The sequence below is a fragment of the Dermacentor andersoni genome, chromosome 6 (genome assembly GCF_023375885.2).
Source record: "Dermacentor andersoni chromosome 6, qqDerAnde1_hic_scaffold, whole genome shotgun sequence".
NCBI classification, from domain to species: Eukaryota; Metazoa; Arthropoda; class Arachnida; order Ixodida; family Ixodidae; genus Dermacentor; species Dermacentor andersoni.
In genome coordinates, this window is record NC_092819.1 from 54678410 (window position 1) to 54695938 (window position 17529).

General features: G+C 47.4%; 1 protein-coding gene across 1 annotated transcript; it reads left to right on the top strand.

The window, feature by feature from the left end:
* Nucleotides 1–1298: 1298 nt before the first annotated feature.
* LOC126523052 (endothelin-converting enzyme 2-like) lies at nucleotides 1299–12582 on the top strand. Its single transcript, XM_072288743.1, has 4 exons — nucleotides 1299–1478; nucleotides 3752–4683; nucleotides 7940–8110; nucleotides 9019–12582. Exons 2-4 carry the CDS (start codon nucleotides 3757–3759, stop codon nucleotides 11086–11088), a joined length of 3168 nt encoding a protein of 1055 aa, XP_072144844.1. The 5' UTR covers nucleotides 1299–1478; nucleotides 3752–3756; the 3' UTR covers nucleotides 11089–12582.
* Nucleotides 12583–17529: the final 4947 nt, after the last annotated feature.

Here is a 17529-nt window from a genome sequence, read left to right on the forward strand (position 1 = left end):
CGTCTGCTCGCGTGCAGTAGATAATTGTTTTACTGGCAATGGAGTACTACATTGTATTCCGTTGTAGCCAACGCATGAACTTAGCAACCTCTCGAAATGTTCTGCTGAGTCGCAACGGCTTGAATACGAAAGTATTTTGAAATCCGCGACGTAACGCTGACATACTGGCGACTGGGTTTTTTTTTTTTCCGCGAAGTTCAGGAAATAGAGCTTTAACCTTCGTTTTCTCTTCCGGTACAATCACCTTATTACAACCGAGGTCGCGGAAATAGTTCTGAAATAATGCATTATCAGTAATGTGAACAGAATTAAACCCACCAATTACGTCAGCTGTGATATTGTCAATAAATCTTTGTGTGCATCACTAGCCGCTTCTAGTGGCTCTCACATTATGAGTGCGTTTCATGCAAGCAGTGTCAGACTCGGCACTGACTCCACGGGTTACCAGCATCTTTTATATCCCTGGCGAAGAGAATGTCGCCAGACACGAAAAAATGGAAGAGTATATATGTCACGAGATTACGCTAGTTGTCGCATAGCAACGTTAAATTTCTATCAACACAGGCCTGGACTGGTTCCCTCACCGCTCTACTCATACTGTAGCGACCTAGAGACAATAGGTCATTTCTTGTTGTCCGGTGGACGTTTCGCTATAGTAAAAAGTCTATTACAAGCTCCAGTATGCTGTGTTGTTATAAATTTGTTCTACCTGTGATCCTGTCTTTTGTAGACTATTCTAAGTTTCAGTGAATGAAATGTTCACTTGGCAGTTCAATATTTTTCCTTACTGAATCCAATCGATTAGCCTGCTAAATTAATTCCTGATTTTTCAATTCTGCGTTTGGTGATAATCTCCAATTTTCTTTTTTCACTTCCTCCCACACCGTACATTTTTATCTGTAAGTGGCAATTCCCTTTTTTGTTGTGTATCCCCTCTTCTCCGTTTCTCTTAAACACCCGATTCGTGGCCAGTCACCGACTGTGGCTATGCGCCTGAATTATTCGCGACATCATCATCAACAACAACAACAACGACCAGAGAGTGCATTGGGCGACTGGCGTCGAGCTGCAGGAAAGTAAAGAAGGTGTCGGTAAAACAAAAAGTTAAGCAAGTCGGCCACGCAGAAGTGAAGAATTTGGCAATACAGCGTGTCGCTATATACTGCTTCAATGCTCATCGCGTTAACGTCGACGTTCATCATGAGATAGGGTCTGCCGGATTTCTTTTCTTTTTTTCCTGTGCGCTTCTTTTTACCAGCGAACTCGGTCCACCATCTATATGCCACCAGGCTCGGCATAGCACGCTCTGCACGCGCAGAAGAAGACGTTCACGCTGCACGCGGGGCACGCGTCGTTCTCCTAGCTTCGCAAACGCGAGAGACACCGGCGTCTCTAACCCTAGCCACGAAGCCTAACCGTTCTGTAGCACCCCGGAACTCGGAAATTTGCTGCATCGCCGGGCCTTGTAGGCGGAACAGGTAAGCATGCGTCTGTTGCCACGTATCTGCATTAGCATTTCTGTTATACTCTATGATGAATCTTTAGCGAACGCAAGCTTCTTGTTATCCGCCGTGGTTGCTTATATATAGTGGCTGTGGCGTTGGCCTGCTCAGCACGAGGAAGCGGGATCTAATCCCGGCCACGGCAGCCGCATTTAGGGTGGGTGCGAAATGTCAAAGTGCCGTGTACTTAGATTTAAGTGCAGGTGAAAGAATTCCAGGTGGTCCAAATTTTCGGAGTCCCCCACTACGGCGTGTTTCATAATGAAATCGCGGTTTTGGTACGTAAGACCCCCATAATTTAATTTTAATAAGCCTCTTGTTGGAGGATGCGTTTGAAACGTCCCCGCAGCTATTCTGAGCGCTGGGAGACGCAAAAGGCGATAGGCTGATACGAATCGCGACCATGTCGCGTTTTGTGCGCATAGATGGGGTTCTCTTCGGATAACCGAAGTCAACCAGCGTTTTGCTTTTGATCGGGATCGGGATCTTTTTTGAAACGGTTGCCGTAGTCAGGGACACTCGCAAGAGCGTGCAGGGAACTCTGGCGCCATGATCGTTCCGCCATGGCCTGGGAATGATGGTTTATAGTACACACCTTGGTCTTGTGGCTTCGAGCATTCTCGCGAGGTTATCTATTAGGATTTATACTTCTCAATTACCAGTTCGTGTACAATATAGGAGCTGCAAACACGGCGGCTCAGTCAGCATGGGGAATAATAAGGATAGTATACCTGGATTAGCCTAAACTTTGGCGTGCTGGCTTCAGATGGCTTTACAACGTTGCAAATTTTCTTCTTTGTTCTTCAACCAAATATATTATCTTGTAAGAGCTCGTTGCCTTAGTGCGTCAAGAAAAATGCGATTTCTTGGAGAATCTGAAAGATAAGGCGTAATGAATAACGTCACAGGAAGGTCGGAAGCCAAAAGCACGAAGATTAGAGAAATCCAGCTACCCACCATTGGACATTCTGCACGAGAGCTTCTTGAGGAAACCTTCTGCACGAGAGTTACAGATGTCGCTTGAGGGGGCGCAGACAATGTGTAATGGCACCTTGTCACCGCGAATTTATTTTGTTGTAAAATACATGTTCGCAGGTAAAACTGAATATTTCTAAAAATTTTAGAACCTTATATGGTTTCCAAAACCATGATCTGATATGCTGAAGTTAAAAATAAAAAAAATTATGGAGTTGCCAAAACCACGATCTGATTATGAGGCAAGTCGTATAGTGGGGGACTCCGGATTAATTTTGACCACCTGGGGTTATTACACCAGTGTTCTTGCATTTCGCCCCCACCGATATGCGCCCGCCGTAGCCGGGATTTGATCCCGCGACCTGGTGCTCAGCGTGCTGAAGTTCACGCTCATGTCTGGGCCGTCGCCGACGACTCTGGCACTGGAAATAGTGACTCTGGCAAAACAGTGAGAGCGCCGAAGGAGTACCGCGAAGCAGAATACTTCAGATTGTGTGCCCGGTGACACTGCCCAAGCACTGACGACAAAAAAAAAAAACATCCTTCGCCATTACGGACTCTGTATCGGCCGCTATAATCCCTCTTGGACGGAAGCATATAAGCGGCGGTTAAAAGGGAGCAGAGCACGTCGTCCAACGCAGTATCTACGCAAAGGTAGATGCTGATCGAGAAAAAGGAGTCATCACCAATCCATAAAACAGTCGCCAAATTTCTGTCTGATGACTTTTGGGCCACGCAAACACGAAACAGCCCTCGTGGCATTACTACCGCCGTGCATGCAGTTCTGATGGCAGCTGAATTATCACAGCGTCAAAGTTCTCTTTGGTAATTTTTGTAGACAATTCTGGGTATTATTCCGCGCATCGATCGTTCATATTCCGTCATATTGTCGAATTCTGTAATGATGGCATTTTTGCACCAGTCGGAGTGGACGTAGCAGAATTCTGGGCCAATCAGAGTTGGCAAAACGGCGAGTTCGACCCCATGGCGGAAATCGACAGTGCCATGAATAACACCACCCTCTGGTTCGGGCCATCCGTTTGCGCAACGTCTCACGTCATGGTTGGCAAGCTAAAACGTAGCAGTCGGCTTGAAAAAAAAATGCCGAGTGCTAGTGGGTTTCCTGGCAGTGAAAAAGGAATAGTTTCAGGTTCTATCCATCTTGAGCCAATCACTTGCAGCGTCCGCGGTAGGAAATCCTCACCACGAATTACATGTTTCGTAAGATCGTATGGTACCATTCCCCGCTAATTCTTTCCCTTTCTTTGGCGTAGCAGACATGTCGAAGAACCCGCCGACGAGCGACGGGCAGGTCGTCAGGATCGAGGAATCCGCCGACCGTCACCGTTCAAGCCGCCAGCAGCATCAGGAGGACAAGGACACTCAGGCCACCACCGCTGCCTCTCACGCGATTGGCCGCAAAAGCGAAATAGGATCGGATCACTCGACATGGACAGGCCGAACCGAACGCACGACCGCTTCACCCATCCGAGGCCGCGGCCCGCAGAGCAGCGACAATTGGCAGACCGAGCAGGCACCTACCGCCACGGTAGGCACCGCGCGCCGTTCGCGTCGCATTCAACGCTCAAGCAAGAAGTCGGAGAAGTCCAAGTATCAACAGAGCAGACCCACGCTCGATACGTTGGCGACCAGCAAAGCGAAGGTACCGAAAGGCGCCGTCAATGCACGCAAGAGGCAGGGTTCGGTCCAGGGCAGACAGACGAACAGACGCAAAGGCCAGGCAGGCCAAGCCGGGCTGGCGGACCGAGGAGCTAATCCCACCGCCGAAGCCGATGTCAGTGGCATTGACCCTGACCAGGCGGAGTCGGCGACGAGAGCGGACGAGGTGGACGACTTGTCGACCGCCCAATCTTATTTGTCGACCTTCTACGCTCTGGCCACCACTTTAGCGACAACTCTGGCCGCGCTGCTGTCGGCCCCTAGACAACCACAAGTCGTAAGCAGCAGTCCCGGTGCTTTCTGCACCACGTCTGTGGCTTCAACTGTCCAGGACGCTTCCGACCAACAGGGGTCGTCGTCGACGTATCATTCGTACAACCACGAACAAACAAGTCTGGCTCCGGATGTTTGCAGCGCAAGCTCTCGTAGTGCAATTTCCGCGGACAGCGAGAAACCGATAAGAGGACGTGTGTCCCAGGGCCTCAACGAACCTGTAGCCAAGGTGCTTCAGGATGTTCCATCGATCGTGAGTGCATCCCACTAATTCGTTGTTTTGAGTAATCTTTGGTGCGCGGCGTTTTACTGCGTACGGCTTACTTCGATTCATACGTCGCTAAAGAAACGCGATACATTGTTAAGGATGAACATCTTTGTTAAAGCATGGCATCCTACATACCACACGTTTTAACACTGGTGAGCCGATACACACATAGAAATAGGGTGCATTTTTTTTTTCAGAATCGGGATGTTAGAGTCGTAGGATATTACTGTTGATTTATTTCGCTTTCAGCGCCTTAGCACATTAGAGCGGAGACACGTTAGCAAGAATGGTCGCATGCAAAAGAGTAATAAAGTAAGCTAGATAAAAGTAAAAAAAATGTCAAGATTCAATATCAACACAAAGAAATGTAATGCAGCTGCGAAAATGAGTCTTTGTGTTGTACACTAACTCATAATGGCACGTTTTCAATCGTTTCTTCCGCACACGACATATTTCATACGAAGCCATATGAGTAAACCTCTGCCAAGGATAGGAGAGATATATTTGAAATTCCGGAAATCTGTCTGTCTGTCTGTCTGTCTGTCTGTCTGTCTGTCTGTCTGTCTGTCTGTCTGTCTGTCTGTCTGTCTGTCTGTCTGTCTGTCTGTCTGTCTGTCTGTCTGTCTGTCTGTCTGTCTGTCTGTCTGTCTGTCTGTCTGTCTGTCTGTCTGTCTGTCTGTCTGTCTGTCTGTCTGTCTGTCTGTCTGTCTGTCTGTCTGTCTGTCTGTCTGTCTGTCTGTCTGTCTGTCTGTCTGTCTGTCTGTCTGTCTGTCTGTCTGTCTGTCTGTCTGTCTGTCTGTCTGTCTGTCTGTCTGTCTGTCTGTCTGTCTGTCTGTCTGTCTGTCTGTCTGTCTGTCTGTCTGTCTGTCTGTCTGTCTGTCTGTCTGTCTGTCTGTCTGTCTGTCTGTCTGTCTGTCTGTCTGTCTGTCTGTCTGTCTGTCTGTCTGTCTGTCTGTCTGTCTGTCTGTCTGTCTGTCTGTCTGTCTGTCTGTCTGTCTGTCTGTCTGTCTGTCTGTCTGTCTGTCTGTCTGTCTGTCTGTCTGTCTGTCTGTCTGTCTGTCTGTCTGTCTGTCTGTCTGTCTGTCTGTCTGTCTGTCTGTCTGTCTGTCTGTCTGTCTGTCTGTCTGTCTGTCTGTCTGTCTGTCTGTCTGTCTGTCTGTCTGTCTGTCTGTCTGTCTGTCTGTCTGTCTGTCTGTCTGTCTGTCTGTCTGTCTGTCTGTCTGTCTGTCTGTCTGTCTGTCTGTCTGTCTGTCTGTCTGTCTGTCTGTCTGTCTGTCTGTCTGTCTGTCTGTCTGTCTGTCTGTCTGTCTGTCTGTCTGTCTGTCTGTCTGTCTGTCTGTCTGTCTGTCTGTCTGTCTGTCTGTCTGTCTGTCTGTCTGTCTGTCTGTCTGTCTGTCTGTCTGTCTGTCTGTCTGTCTGTCTGTCTGTCTGTCTGTCTGTCTGTCTGTCTGTCTGTCTGTCTGTCTGTCTGTCTGTCTGTCTGTCTGTCTGTCTGTCTGTCTGTCTGTCTGTCTGTCTGTCTGTCTGTCTGTCTGTCTGTCTGTCTGTCTGTCTGTCTGTCTGTCTGTCTGTCTGTCTGTCTGTCTGTCTGTCTGTCTGTCTGTCTGTCTGTCTGTCTGTCTGTCTGTCTGTCTGTCTGTCTGTCTGTCTGTCTGTCTGTCTGTCTGTCTGTCTGTCTGTCTGTCTGTCTGTCTGTCTGTCTGTCTGTCTGTCTGTCTGTCTGTCTGTCTGTCTGTCTGTCTGTCTGTCTGTCTGTCTGTCTGTCTGTCTGTCTGTCTGTCTGTCTGTCTGTCTGTCTGTCTGTCTGTCTGTCTGTCTGTCTGTCTGTTCAGGCTTTATAAATTCAATATTTCTTATGGGTGGCCCTTTATTTTTGCGCTTTAGCTCATCGAATATATGAATAGTTTCTTTTTTTTCATTTTGTAGTCATAAAAACTATCACAACGACAGTGAAAAATGTGCTTAACCTTTCGATAGGAGCGCTTTTGCTGGAGACTGCAAAATTGTTGAACACAGCTGTAGCACCGCAGCATATCTGTTGTACGTGTCCGTGCACACGTGTTCCGATGATATTAACGTCTCAATTGTACCACCGGTATCAAAATTGAAATCGTTTTTTTTCTATTCCCAGTTGATGTCATTGTAATAATCACATGACACACGAAAACAAAACGGAATGATCACAGAAGGCGGAAGTTTGAAATTATCAACGTTGGGCGAACAAGGGACGCCTTAGCACGGAACCAACCTTTCGATGCCTGGGCTCTGCCGCAGCCAGGGCTCTCTGCCCGGCGCCCGTGCTTCGACAAGGAGACACCGTATTCGCCAGGGTTCTGGGCCATGACGTAGCCACGGCCTGGGTCCTGCCGAAGAAAAACATATGCCCAATATTCAATAATCCAATTTAAACATATGATTATAGCATATAAAAACCCGTATAAACTCCGACATCCTTGCAGGGTACATGTTTGGGTGAGTTCGTAGCATTCCATGAGGGCAGGCTATAACGCGCCACCAAGGTGAAGGCGACAAGAGACTGACACCACGCGCGAACTTTCAGCTGAAATTTTCTTAGTGAGCAAGATATGATATGGGACACGCCCCATATATCACAGGAAGTCAACCCGTATTTTTCCATGTATGTTATGGCGCATGGCCAAGATGATACTAGAACATACGGGTTTTTATAGGATATCCCTATGTGTTAATATTTCGGATATTATGTTTACGTGGCATATTTTTTTTAGTTAGGGTGCCCCATATGATATAGGCGCAAGTTGGAATCGGCTAGCGCAAGACATGGGTAATTGGAGATTGTAGGAAGAGGAGTTCATCCTGCCGTGAACATAAAAAATAGGCTGATAATGTAGCATATGATTAGGTCCTATATGACATCACACCTGTATAATAAATGGGAACATGCGGATTTTTTATAGCATCCCCATGTGTTAATACGGGATTACTGCATATGGGGCATATACATTTTTTTCCGTTAGATGGAGCAAACGTTTCAAGCGCGGATACAACACTGTCTCCTTTTGTCGAAACGCTGACTGGCTGCCTCATGATTTCCCATTTGTTCGCCCAGCTTATATCCTGACCCACGTGATTCATGTGTCACAAACATACGTGTCGTGCTTCCCTAACGATTTTTGCCGAAAATCGTACTCGCGATAGCTCCGGGACTGCTTTCTAAAACACTCTTTTTCAACATTTTCTTTATTTCCGTTTACCGAACCAGGAACCGGCGAAGGCGCCAGAGGGCGCCACGAGAGCGAGCCCCACCGATCACGTCTGCCCCGCAGCGCGCTCCCCAGATGTCCCTCCGTCTGCTGCCCGAGCGCACAAAGGCGACATGACTGCCTCGCCCTGCTCGCCCACAACCAAGGCGCTGAAGGAAGCTGCGACAATCGTGAGTGAAGTAACTGAACCTGGCTCACCGTTTCTTGTGGGTTACTTCAGTTGGTGCAGTACTACTGACTGCAATGTGTAACGCCTTTGCTCTTCCCAACACGACTAGGCTCGCGACGCGAAGCGCCCAACGGTGCAGCACTCAATGTCAAACACAGTGCATGTCCCATGTTGGAGAATAATAAAGGTAACTGAGAGCCTCCATCATAATGTCACCAAGCCTATAAGATAATATATAAATTGTGACAGTGAAGCTGAACTATATATACTTGACTTTCTTATCTTAAATCCAAAATTAGCACTCACATTAGCAGCAGTCGTAAAATTGCACCATTCGAAAATACGTCTAAGAAGCTTTCTTTCTTTCTCTTAACAATTTTCACTGAGCAAGGTTCGTAGGGAGCATCCACCTTCCAGAAGCACTGGGATTCGATGTTGATGGCAGCGTTAACTGGTCAGTGGTAGAGATAACCAAGATACGTTTATATTGTTGGTGGAAGAAAAGACAGAAGATATCGATGAAAGCCGACATTGTCACAGGCGTAGGTGGCAATACAGAGAAAATTATAGACAAAATGCTAGGCTGCAATAGATGTAGTAAAAGCTGGTTATCCAGGTTTCAATCAAATAAGGGGCCACTAGAAATCGTCATCATCATTTCTTAGAGTAAAGGGGCGGAGAATTGGTAAAAGGCAACAAAATTGATCTGATATGGCGAGAAGACAATTTGCGTTACATGCGCATTTCCTTTTGTGACAAGGTGATACCTGTCGTCGCCCATCATGAAAGGAAACCTTCTCTCTCTGTGTGTAAGCGTGCAAATGTTTTTGTGAGATCGTATCTATAAGCGGTTTTATGAGAGTTTAAGTGAACGCGCTCATTACAGCTTGAGTATGCGTGTGCGTGCAGCTCAGCATGAAGCCCTTGCGGTTTCCTGGAATGAAGAAGGACGACATGATCAGGATGAGGGTCCTCACCATCGCCTCGATTGTTGTGACGGTCACCGTTATCCTCGGCGTCATTGCCTTCGCGATCATCACCCACCACCGCGGCGCCAAGCTGAAGGACTACTGCGACACGGATGGCTGCCTGTACCACGCTCGTACGCTCACGCGCAAACTGAACCAGAGCATCGACCCGTGTGTCGATTTTGCCGCGTACGTCTGCTCCGCCTGGGTACCCTCGGGCGTGTACAGCGAGCAGACCAAGTCGCCCATAGATGGCATCCTCTACTCTCGTTTCATCGGCTTCCCGGAAATGCTAGCCAACGGCGCTCGCGAGCTTCCGGTGGGAGAGAAGGCGCGCGCCATGCACGTTGCCTGCATGGATTCCGCAGCCCAAGCTGTAGCCAACATCGAAGAGTTTCGACGCCTTATGCAGGCCATGAGGTTAAGCTGGCCGGAACCGCCTCGAGAAGATTCCAATGCCCTTGGCGTCCTGCTTTCTCTAGCATTCCAGTGGCAGATACCGCTATGGATCGCGGTCAACGCGCCCGCATTGCAGAAGACCGACTGGCGCCTGAGGATCAGACCGGGGGACTACATACCGTTGCTGAAGAACCAGTACGTCAGCGTGACGAGCGGCGACGGGTACGTGCGCTACTGGCTTGGGTTCTACAACGCATTTCGTACCAGCTCCACCATTCCTTTAAGCAGGCCCCAAATAGAACGCGTTGCTGACGCCGAGGGTCGCATACTCGAGCAACTGAACAAGGCGCTCATCTCGAAGAAGAAGATCCCGGCCGTGTTGCCGCTCGCAGTCGTTGGCAACTTCACCGCCCCTGTCTCCTCATCGCAGTGGCTGGAGCAGTTGACTCTGAGCCTGGCGTTCAGCCCCAAGTTCGTCGCGAGCGACCAAATTGCCGTGAGCGACACGGGCTTTCTGGCGGCGCTGGGAGGCCTCTTCGCGAACTACACCCACCAAAGGCTAATCGAACAGCTGTCTTGGGCCTTCGTCCAGGCGTACTCGCCCATATCGGATCCGAAGCTGCAGACGGCTCGCTACGGCAACACGTGGAAGGCGGACAGGTACAGGCCCATACTGTGCGCCCATCAAGTGGAGTCTTCCATGAAGATGCTAGTCTTCGCGCTCAACTACGTTTCCGGCTACACTCAGCGAGACACCGAGCTCGTCAATGCTGGCCTCACTAGCCTGATCTACGCCGCCTCCAGTAAGATCAACAGCTCCGGATGGCTGGACGAAGAGAGCAAGGCGCGCGCTGCGAGGAAAATAGATTCCGTGCTAACGTTCCTCTGGCCGGCGAAGCAATGGATCCGCAACGAATTCCTCAGTTCTCTGTACAATGACTACCCGAGCGAGGAAGAAACTTTCGGCGATTACTGGATAAAGGCCCGCTTCGCCGTGGCGAAGCACGACAGGACAGCCGAGTTCGAGGCTACGCTGAACCTGCCGAGTAATATTCCGCCACCCAGCTTTGGCTACGATTACATCACCAACAGCATCGCCTTGCCTATCGGCATAGTCGACCGGCCGTTGTACTACGGGGATGGAAACAAGGCCATGTTCTACGGCGGCCTCGGATTCCTCATAGCTTTGCAGATCGCCTCCGCGCTGGACAGTGTGGGCATCACGTGGGACGCCGAAGACAGGAGCGTCGCGTCCATCATTGCGAGCGACGCGTCGATGAAGGCTTTCGAGGTGAAAGACGGTTGCCTCGAGGACGAAGGAATCGAGAGCATATTTCCCGAAGTGCCGGCGCTGGAAATCGCTTACGCCGCGTTTCAGCGCGCCGTTCGAAACGACAAGGACGGCGCACCGGCGGCACTGCCAGGGTTGTCGCCGGACAAGGTGTTCTTCATGACCCTGTGCTACATGGCCTGCACGAGGCTGGACGCGAAGCACGCTTTCGGTGTCGACTGTCACAAGGTTGTCCGCAACTCGCCGGCTTTCCAAGCGGCGTTCAGCTGTCCCAGCGGCTCAAAGATGAACCCGACAAGAAAATGCACTTTCTTCGACTGACTGGCGAAACGCGTTGTGTTAACACTTGCGTATAGCCAGGACGTGCCTCACATCGTTCGCGCAAGCACTTTTGTGTACTGTTTGTCTGTTTTACAGGTGTTCGGCGTTTCTATGTGTACACTATTATGCTAATTAAGTGTTGTGTGATTAGGCGAATTGCTCGATTGAGAACTTTCACGTTCCTCTGTCTAGGTTTATTATTATTATTGTTGCGCTCCTTTGCTTGACTATGCATCCATTTTCGCATAGGATGCTGCGTCTGTGAACTGGTTTAGCCACAAAGCAGTGTTCGAATTCACTCCGACTTTAACCCCTTCCACACCGCGCTGCATTTTTCTCGTTTTATGCGATCTCCCTGACCATAGAATGCAAGCACATTGCATGTTACACGCCGGCCTAGTGTGCGGTTTATGATTTGGGATCCCAATGTAACGGACCCCTATGTGTGTGTTTCGAACCCATGTTTGCTTCAACTATATCCGTCATCGTCGTTCCGAGGTGCATTTCTCTCACGGGACTTTTTCTTAAAAATGGGCGCCCTAAGCATGTGCGTCATTCACTTTCGCATTCGCCCGAGTGTTGAACTGAACTGGTGCCGTGAACTGGTATTTAGACCGTGAACATTTTCTACACTGCCCAACATATTTAAAAGCATAATTTATGGCGTATACTTCTGGAACAAATACGTGGAACTGGCGTGTATATTTTCGCCAAACTTAGCGACCTAAGATGTGCGTTTCCTTGTCATAAGGTAGTAGACAACTGTACAGCAGTACTGGTAGGTTCCCGCTCCGCCTAATCATAAACTTGCTCATCCAATATGGCGGAGGAAGTGCAGGCCTAAAATCTACGCGCGTGTGTGCGTTGTCTATAGCATGTGACGTTGAAACATCCAAGAACTCCACAGCTACGTGCATTTTCTATTCAGCGACCACCTGAATAAAATATGGAAGACCCCGTATGCAAGACTCTCCCCACGTCAGCTTTCAGAAGAAAAAAAGTACATGGATTCACAAGTCGCTGCCAGCTCCAAAAACAATGCGAAATCTGATATTGAAACAGTCAACAAAATAAAATCGTGTTGAATACACGTTAAAAGAACTGCAAGTAATCAAAATTCATCCAGGAGTCATCCACTACGGCACATTTTCTCAATGACCACGTTGTAATGATCCTCGAACATGGCACATAATCGCAATGGAGGCCCATACTGCATGCTTTGACGATTGTCATGATGAACCGAAAACATTGCGCGTGGTCACACTGTGGGACGGAATGAAAACCGAATGCGTCTGAATCGCAGTATTTGCGGTGTTAGACAATTTCTTGTCTAACAATAAAAATAAGCGTGCATTGTTCCGTTTTCTCCGCGGTAGAAAAGTTCTTTCGCGTCAAATTAATATTGACTCTGTAATCTTAAGTAGCGATGAAATGAAACAATCACTAGAAGAAATCGCGATGGGATTAGAAATTAGATTTTCTTCTGTCTTGCCAAGTTGTTATCGCTTACGAAGGGCATCAGATGATATTACAGAAATCTCCGTGTTAGAATTGGCTGAAATCGTGGAGCGACTTCCAGATTCAGCTCCCGGTGTGGATGGGGTAACATCTACTATGATCGGAATTTTATTTAAGGAAGCTCCTGGTGACCTTTTAGCTATTGTAAATTACTCAATTCGCTTCTCATGGATTCCGTCTGCGTGGAAAATTGCTAAAATCATCCCTGTTCTTAAAAATCATGGGGAAGGATATACAATAGATAACATTAGGCCAATTGCGCTAACTTCAAATTTGGTTAAATTAATTGAAAGAATTCTATATGCCCGCATGATTAAATTTATACAGAACAAGGACTTGCTTAGCCCCTGCCAAATTGGATTCCGACCATCATGGTCAATTTGGCATGCTCACGTGGACCTAGAAAGTAGAATAAAATTAGCAAGGCGACAGAGGCAAATAGGTGCTATTGCGACATTAGACATTTCCAAAGCCTACGACAGTGTAGAACGCTTAATTTTATTAGATATTTTGCGAAATCTAGAGATTCCAAATTATTTTTCAAACTTTATTGGTGAATTTTTAAATGTAAGAACATTTTACTGCAGTCTGAAAGGCGTTTCCTCGAGTATATATAATCAATCACGAGGTGTTCCTCAAGGAGCTGTCACTTCACCATTACTATTTAATATTCTGATGTGTTCCATTCCTCTTCATCAAGATGTACAAACATACGTATACGCGGATGACATTGCTTTCTTCGCATCAGACAGTGATATTCACTCTCTATATTATCGACTACAAAACTACCTCAACGCCATAGAAACATGGTTAAACAACATTCGCCTTTCACTTAACGTTAGAAAATGCTCGATATTGGTTTTCCCTCTTAACAACCCCGTTAACATATCGATATCCTATCGCCTCGAGACTATACCTCAAGTGGAGTCGGTGAAATACTTAGTTGTAGTATATGACGGTTTCCTCAGCTGGCTCGGCCATATTGACCATATAGTTAAAGAAGGAGTGCGAGCAGTTGGTATGCTACGTAAGCTGTGCAACAGTCGGTCCGGAATGCGGAGAGATCCACTTTTAATGATATACAAAATGTATGTGCGGCCCATTTTAGAATTTGGATGTGTTTTATTTTCTGGTGCTCCAGCGTATAAATTACGTCCCCTTGTTCTACTTGAGCGGGAAGCCCTACGACTGTGTTGCGGATTACCGAAATATGTTGCCAATAACATATTACACCAAGAAGTCAGGTTGCCCTCAATATTGTGTAGATTTCGGTTACTGACGGTGCAAACAGTCTTACAATTGTATGAATCCCCTTTTACAAGATTGAAATACATATTCATTTCCCACCCTGCACTTTTCTTCGGAGTACACTAGCATCGTTTTCATACACCACAGGTGGTCTTCGTACAAACATTGATAAATCCCTTAAATGTACGTCGCTGGGAGGTACCGCCTATTTGCGATGTGCGAGAGAACCTACAAATTATATATGATGACATCTACCCAAATAATGCAAAACATCTCTCTTATAATATATTAAACGGCTTATTACAGGACCAATAATTGAGTTTATCTATAAGTACGGTCATTGCGACAGACTCCTCACAGTGTGAAGAAAGATCTGGAATTGGCATTCTCTCTCCCGCTCTAGACTGGTCATTTGCAATCAGGATTCCGGACTTCTATTCCGTATTTTTGGCTGAATTTCTAGCTGTAGTCCTAGCCTTACGCAAACTAAATTTGTCAATATCGGCGGTAGTAATAATAACAGATTCTTTATCCTTATGTTCCTCGCTCACAGCAAATGTTGTTACTAACATTTTACGTACATTTCATTTTCTAGTGCCTGCCCACATAAATTTAATTAGATTGCTTTGGGTGCCTGGACATAAAGGATTAGTCATGAACGAAATGGCTGACAGTCTCGCGAGAGCGGCCCTCAATGGCCCTGTATTACCATTACTTCTTACAATAGCTTACCTGACGACTACTAGATTCAGGAGATATTGTTACGGAACAGCCGCCACAGCGTGGCTGCATTGAGGAGGACGAAGACGACGTGTGTGCCGGTTTGGTATAGCGTCGCCATTTTGGCCTCCGTGAGCTTACCTGTAAATAAATTGTAAATAGCTACTGTAAATAGCTAAAAGCTACTGACGTTGCTGACTTTCTACTCTATGACATCATTTTAGTGCACGGTGCTCCGCGCCAATTACTCGCTGACCGTGGCCGCAGCTTTCTGTCGGCAGTCGTCGAGGACATACTCCGCTCCTGCTCGACAAAGCACAAGTTCAGCACGTCCTACCACCCCCAGACCAACGGCCTCACGGAACGCCTCAATCGAACCATCACCGACATGCTTTCCAAGTACGTTGCGACCGACCACCACGACTGGGATCTTCACTTACCATATGTGACGTTCACGTATAATTCATCGCGTCACGACACCGCCGGCTATTCACCGTTCTATCTCCTATATGGCCGAGAACCCGTGTTGCCCTTGGACACTTTGCTGCCCTCGGCCACACGTTCCGCCACTGAATGCGCCCGCGACGCGGTCGCACACGCCGACCACGCGCGCCAGCTCGCCCGCACCCGTCTCGAGGCCTCACAGGAGCATCAGAGATGCCTCTATGATTGCCACCATCGTGACGTGCACTTTTCTCCTGGTTCTCTGGTGCTTCTCTGGTCACCCGTTCGCCGTGTGGGCCTTTCCGAAAAGCTGCTGTCGCGCTACACAGGCCGTTACCGTGTGGTACGCCAAGTGACCGATGTCACGTATGAAATCATCCCCGCCGATCTCTCAGCGTCATCATCAGCTGCAAGTGACATCGTTCACGTGGCAAGACTAAAACCCTACCACACACCTTTCACCGCCGATGTGTAGATAAAGCACCGGGACGGTGCTTCTACAGCCGGGGGTGATGCTACGGAACAGCCGCCACAGCGTGGCTGCACTGAGGAGGACGAAGACGACGTGTGTGCCGGTTTGATATAGCGTCGCCATTTTGGCCTCCGTGAGCTTACCTGTAAATAAACTGTAGATAGTATTCGGCTTCAGCTTCACGTAACAATATACAATTACTCAAGACTTTTTGAACCCAACTGTAGCTAATTGTTCAGAATATCGACACCTCCTATTCCCTTGGCCCAAAAATTCTTTTCACACCAGAAAAGCTGAAGTCATCTTTACCCGATTACGTTGTCGAATACCAAAATTAATCTCCTATCGTCACAGGGCTGGTCTGGTGCCTTCCCCTCTGTGGCCAGTCTGTGGAGAAGATGAAACAATAGATCATTTTTTTTTTCATATTCTGCCGCCGTTTCACTTCTGTAAGAAAAAAAATCTAGAATCAAGATTTACAAAACTTGGTTTGAGCTTTTCAATTATAAATATCCTTTCTCTAGGAGCCTCCTCTTTTGGAAAGTGCCACAGGGATATTTGCTCAACCGTGGAGGATTTTATAATTGCTACAAAAAGATTGTCTTGAATTCTTAAACATTTTATTTTTGTTCATTTCCTCCAGTTAGCTTTACCAAAATAAGTTTTTAATAAAGACAGCCTAATTTCGTCCAAATCTTGGCCAATCCCCCACAGTGGGTGTGCGCCATCGCATAAGGAATACCATACCATACCAAAACTGCAGACGGCTACGTATATCCTACACAAATGACAGCCTGATGTGCACTCTTCCAAATGCAAAAACTGTGAAGCATAGCGACCCTAAATCACATGCTCCGCGCTTTCACAGCGCTAAACGGTCTACATGGGAACAAAGAGTCATGGGAATCCTCCCTCCGTAGCCAGGAAGAACAAGCCCAAAAACAAGTCATCGGTCAAGCCCACGCCGCCGTCGGAAGCCAACTAATTCCGGCCGACATCTAGGAGGGAGGTAGACGGTGAAAGGGGGAGCAGCGTCTCACCCCGATAACCCATATTCTCTGACGGGTGCAAATAAAGTGCCTTCTCTCCTCTTTCTATGCAGATGTCACCTGCGTACACAGAGACCAAAACTGTGCCTGCGACTTCTTTTACCAGTCGAACGAGAACATCATCACACAAAGCTGGGCTCAGTACATCTCCTTGAGGCACCCAACGATAGAAGGGATGATTCCTTGCATCACCGTCTAGAGTTGACACGAATATCATTCTCTCTCGAAGATAGCTGGCTATCCACTGATGCCGACGGCCACCAATGCCATATTCTTAAAGGGCATTTAAAATTCCGTAATGTAGAACATTGTTCGAATAACCCTTGATATCAAGCAAGACAGCAGCCATCCATCGACGACGGAGTCACTGATGTTCAACAGTTGTTACTAGGTCAATAACACCATCGATATATATATATAATTCTTTAGCTTTGTGTGCATCCCTAACCTCTCCTTCTCATGGCTCTCACGCGTTCAGAGCGTTTCAAGCAACTAGTGTGAGACTCGGCACTGACTCTACGGGTTACCAGCATCTTTTCTATCCCTGGACACGAAAACGAATGGCAATGTATGTATATCACGAGGTTACGCTAGTTGTCGCATGGCGACGTTAACTTTCTATCATCTACACAGGCCTAGGCTAGTTCCTTCACCGCTGTGTTCATTCTGTGGCGAACTGGATACAATATGGGTCATTTCTTTTTGTCCTGTAGACGTTTCGCTACAATAAAAAGTCTATTACAAGCTCCAGTACGCAGCGTTGCTATAAATTTGTCTTTACCTACGATCCTGTCTTTTGGAGACTACTCTAAGTTTCAGCGAATGAAATGTTTACTTCACATATCAAACTTTTTATTACTGAATCCAATCGATTGCGCTGCTAAACTGATTCCTAACTTTTCAATTCTGCGTTTGGTGAGAATCTTAATTTTTTTATCACTTCCTCCCACACCGTACATTTTTATCTGTAATCAGCAATTTCCTTTTTTT

Excerpts from the sequence above, each read along its gene's own strand:
- LOC126523052 (XM_072288743.1), top strand. The coding sequence starts at position 3,757 with ATGTCGAAGAACCCGCCGACGAGCGACGGGCAGGTCGTCAGGATCGAG. Across the intron at positions 4,684-7,939 it reads TTCAGGATGTTCCATCGATC|GAACCGGCGAAGGCGCCAGA; the intron begins GTGAGTGCATCC and ends TTACCGAACCAG. Across the intron at positions 8,111-9,018 it reads TGAAGGAAGCTGCGACAATC|CTCAGCATGAAGCCCTTGCG; the intron begins GTGAGTGAAGTA and ends GTGTGCGTGCAG.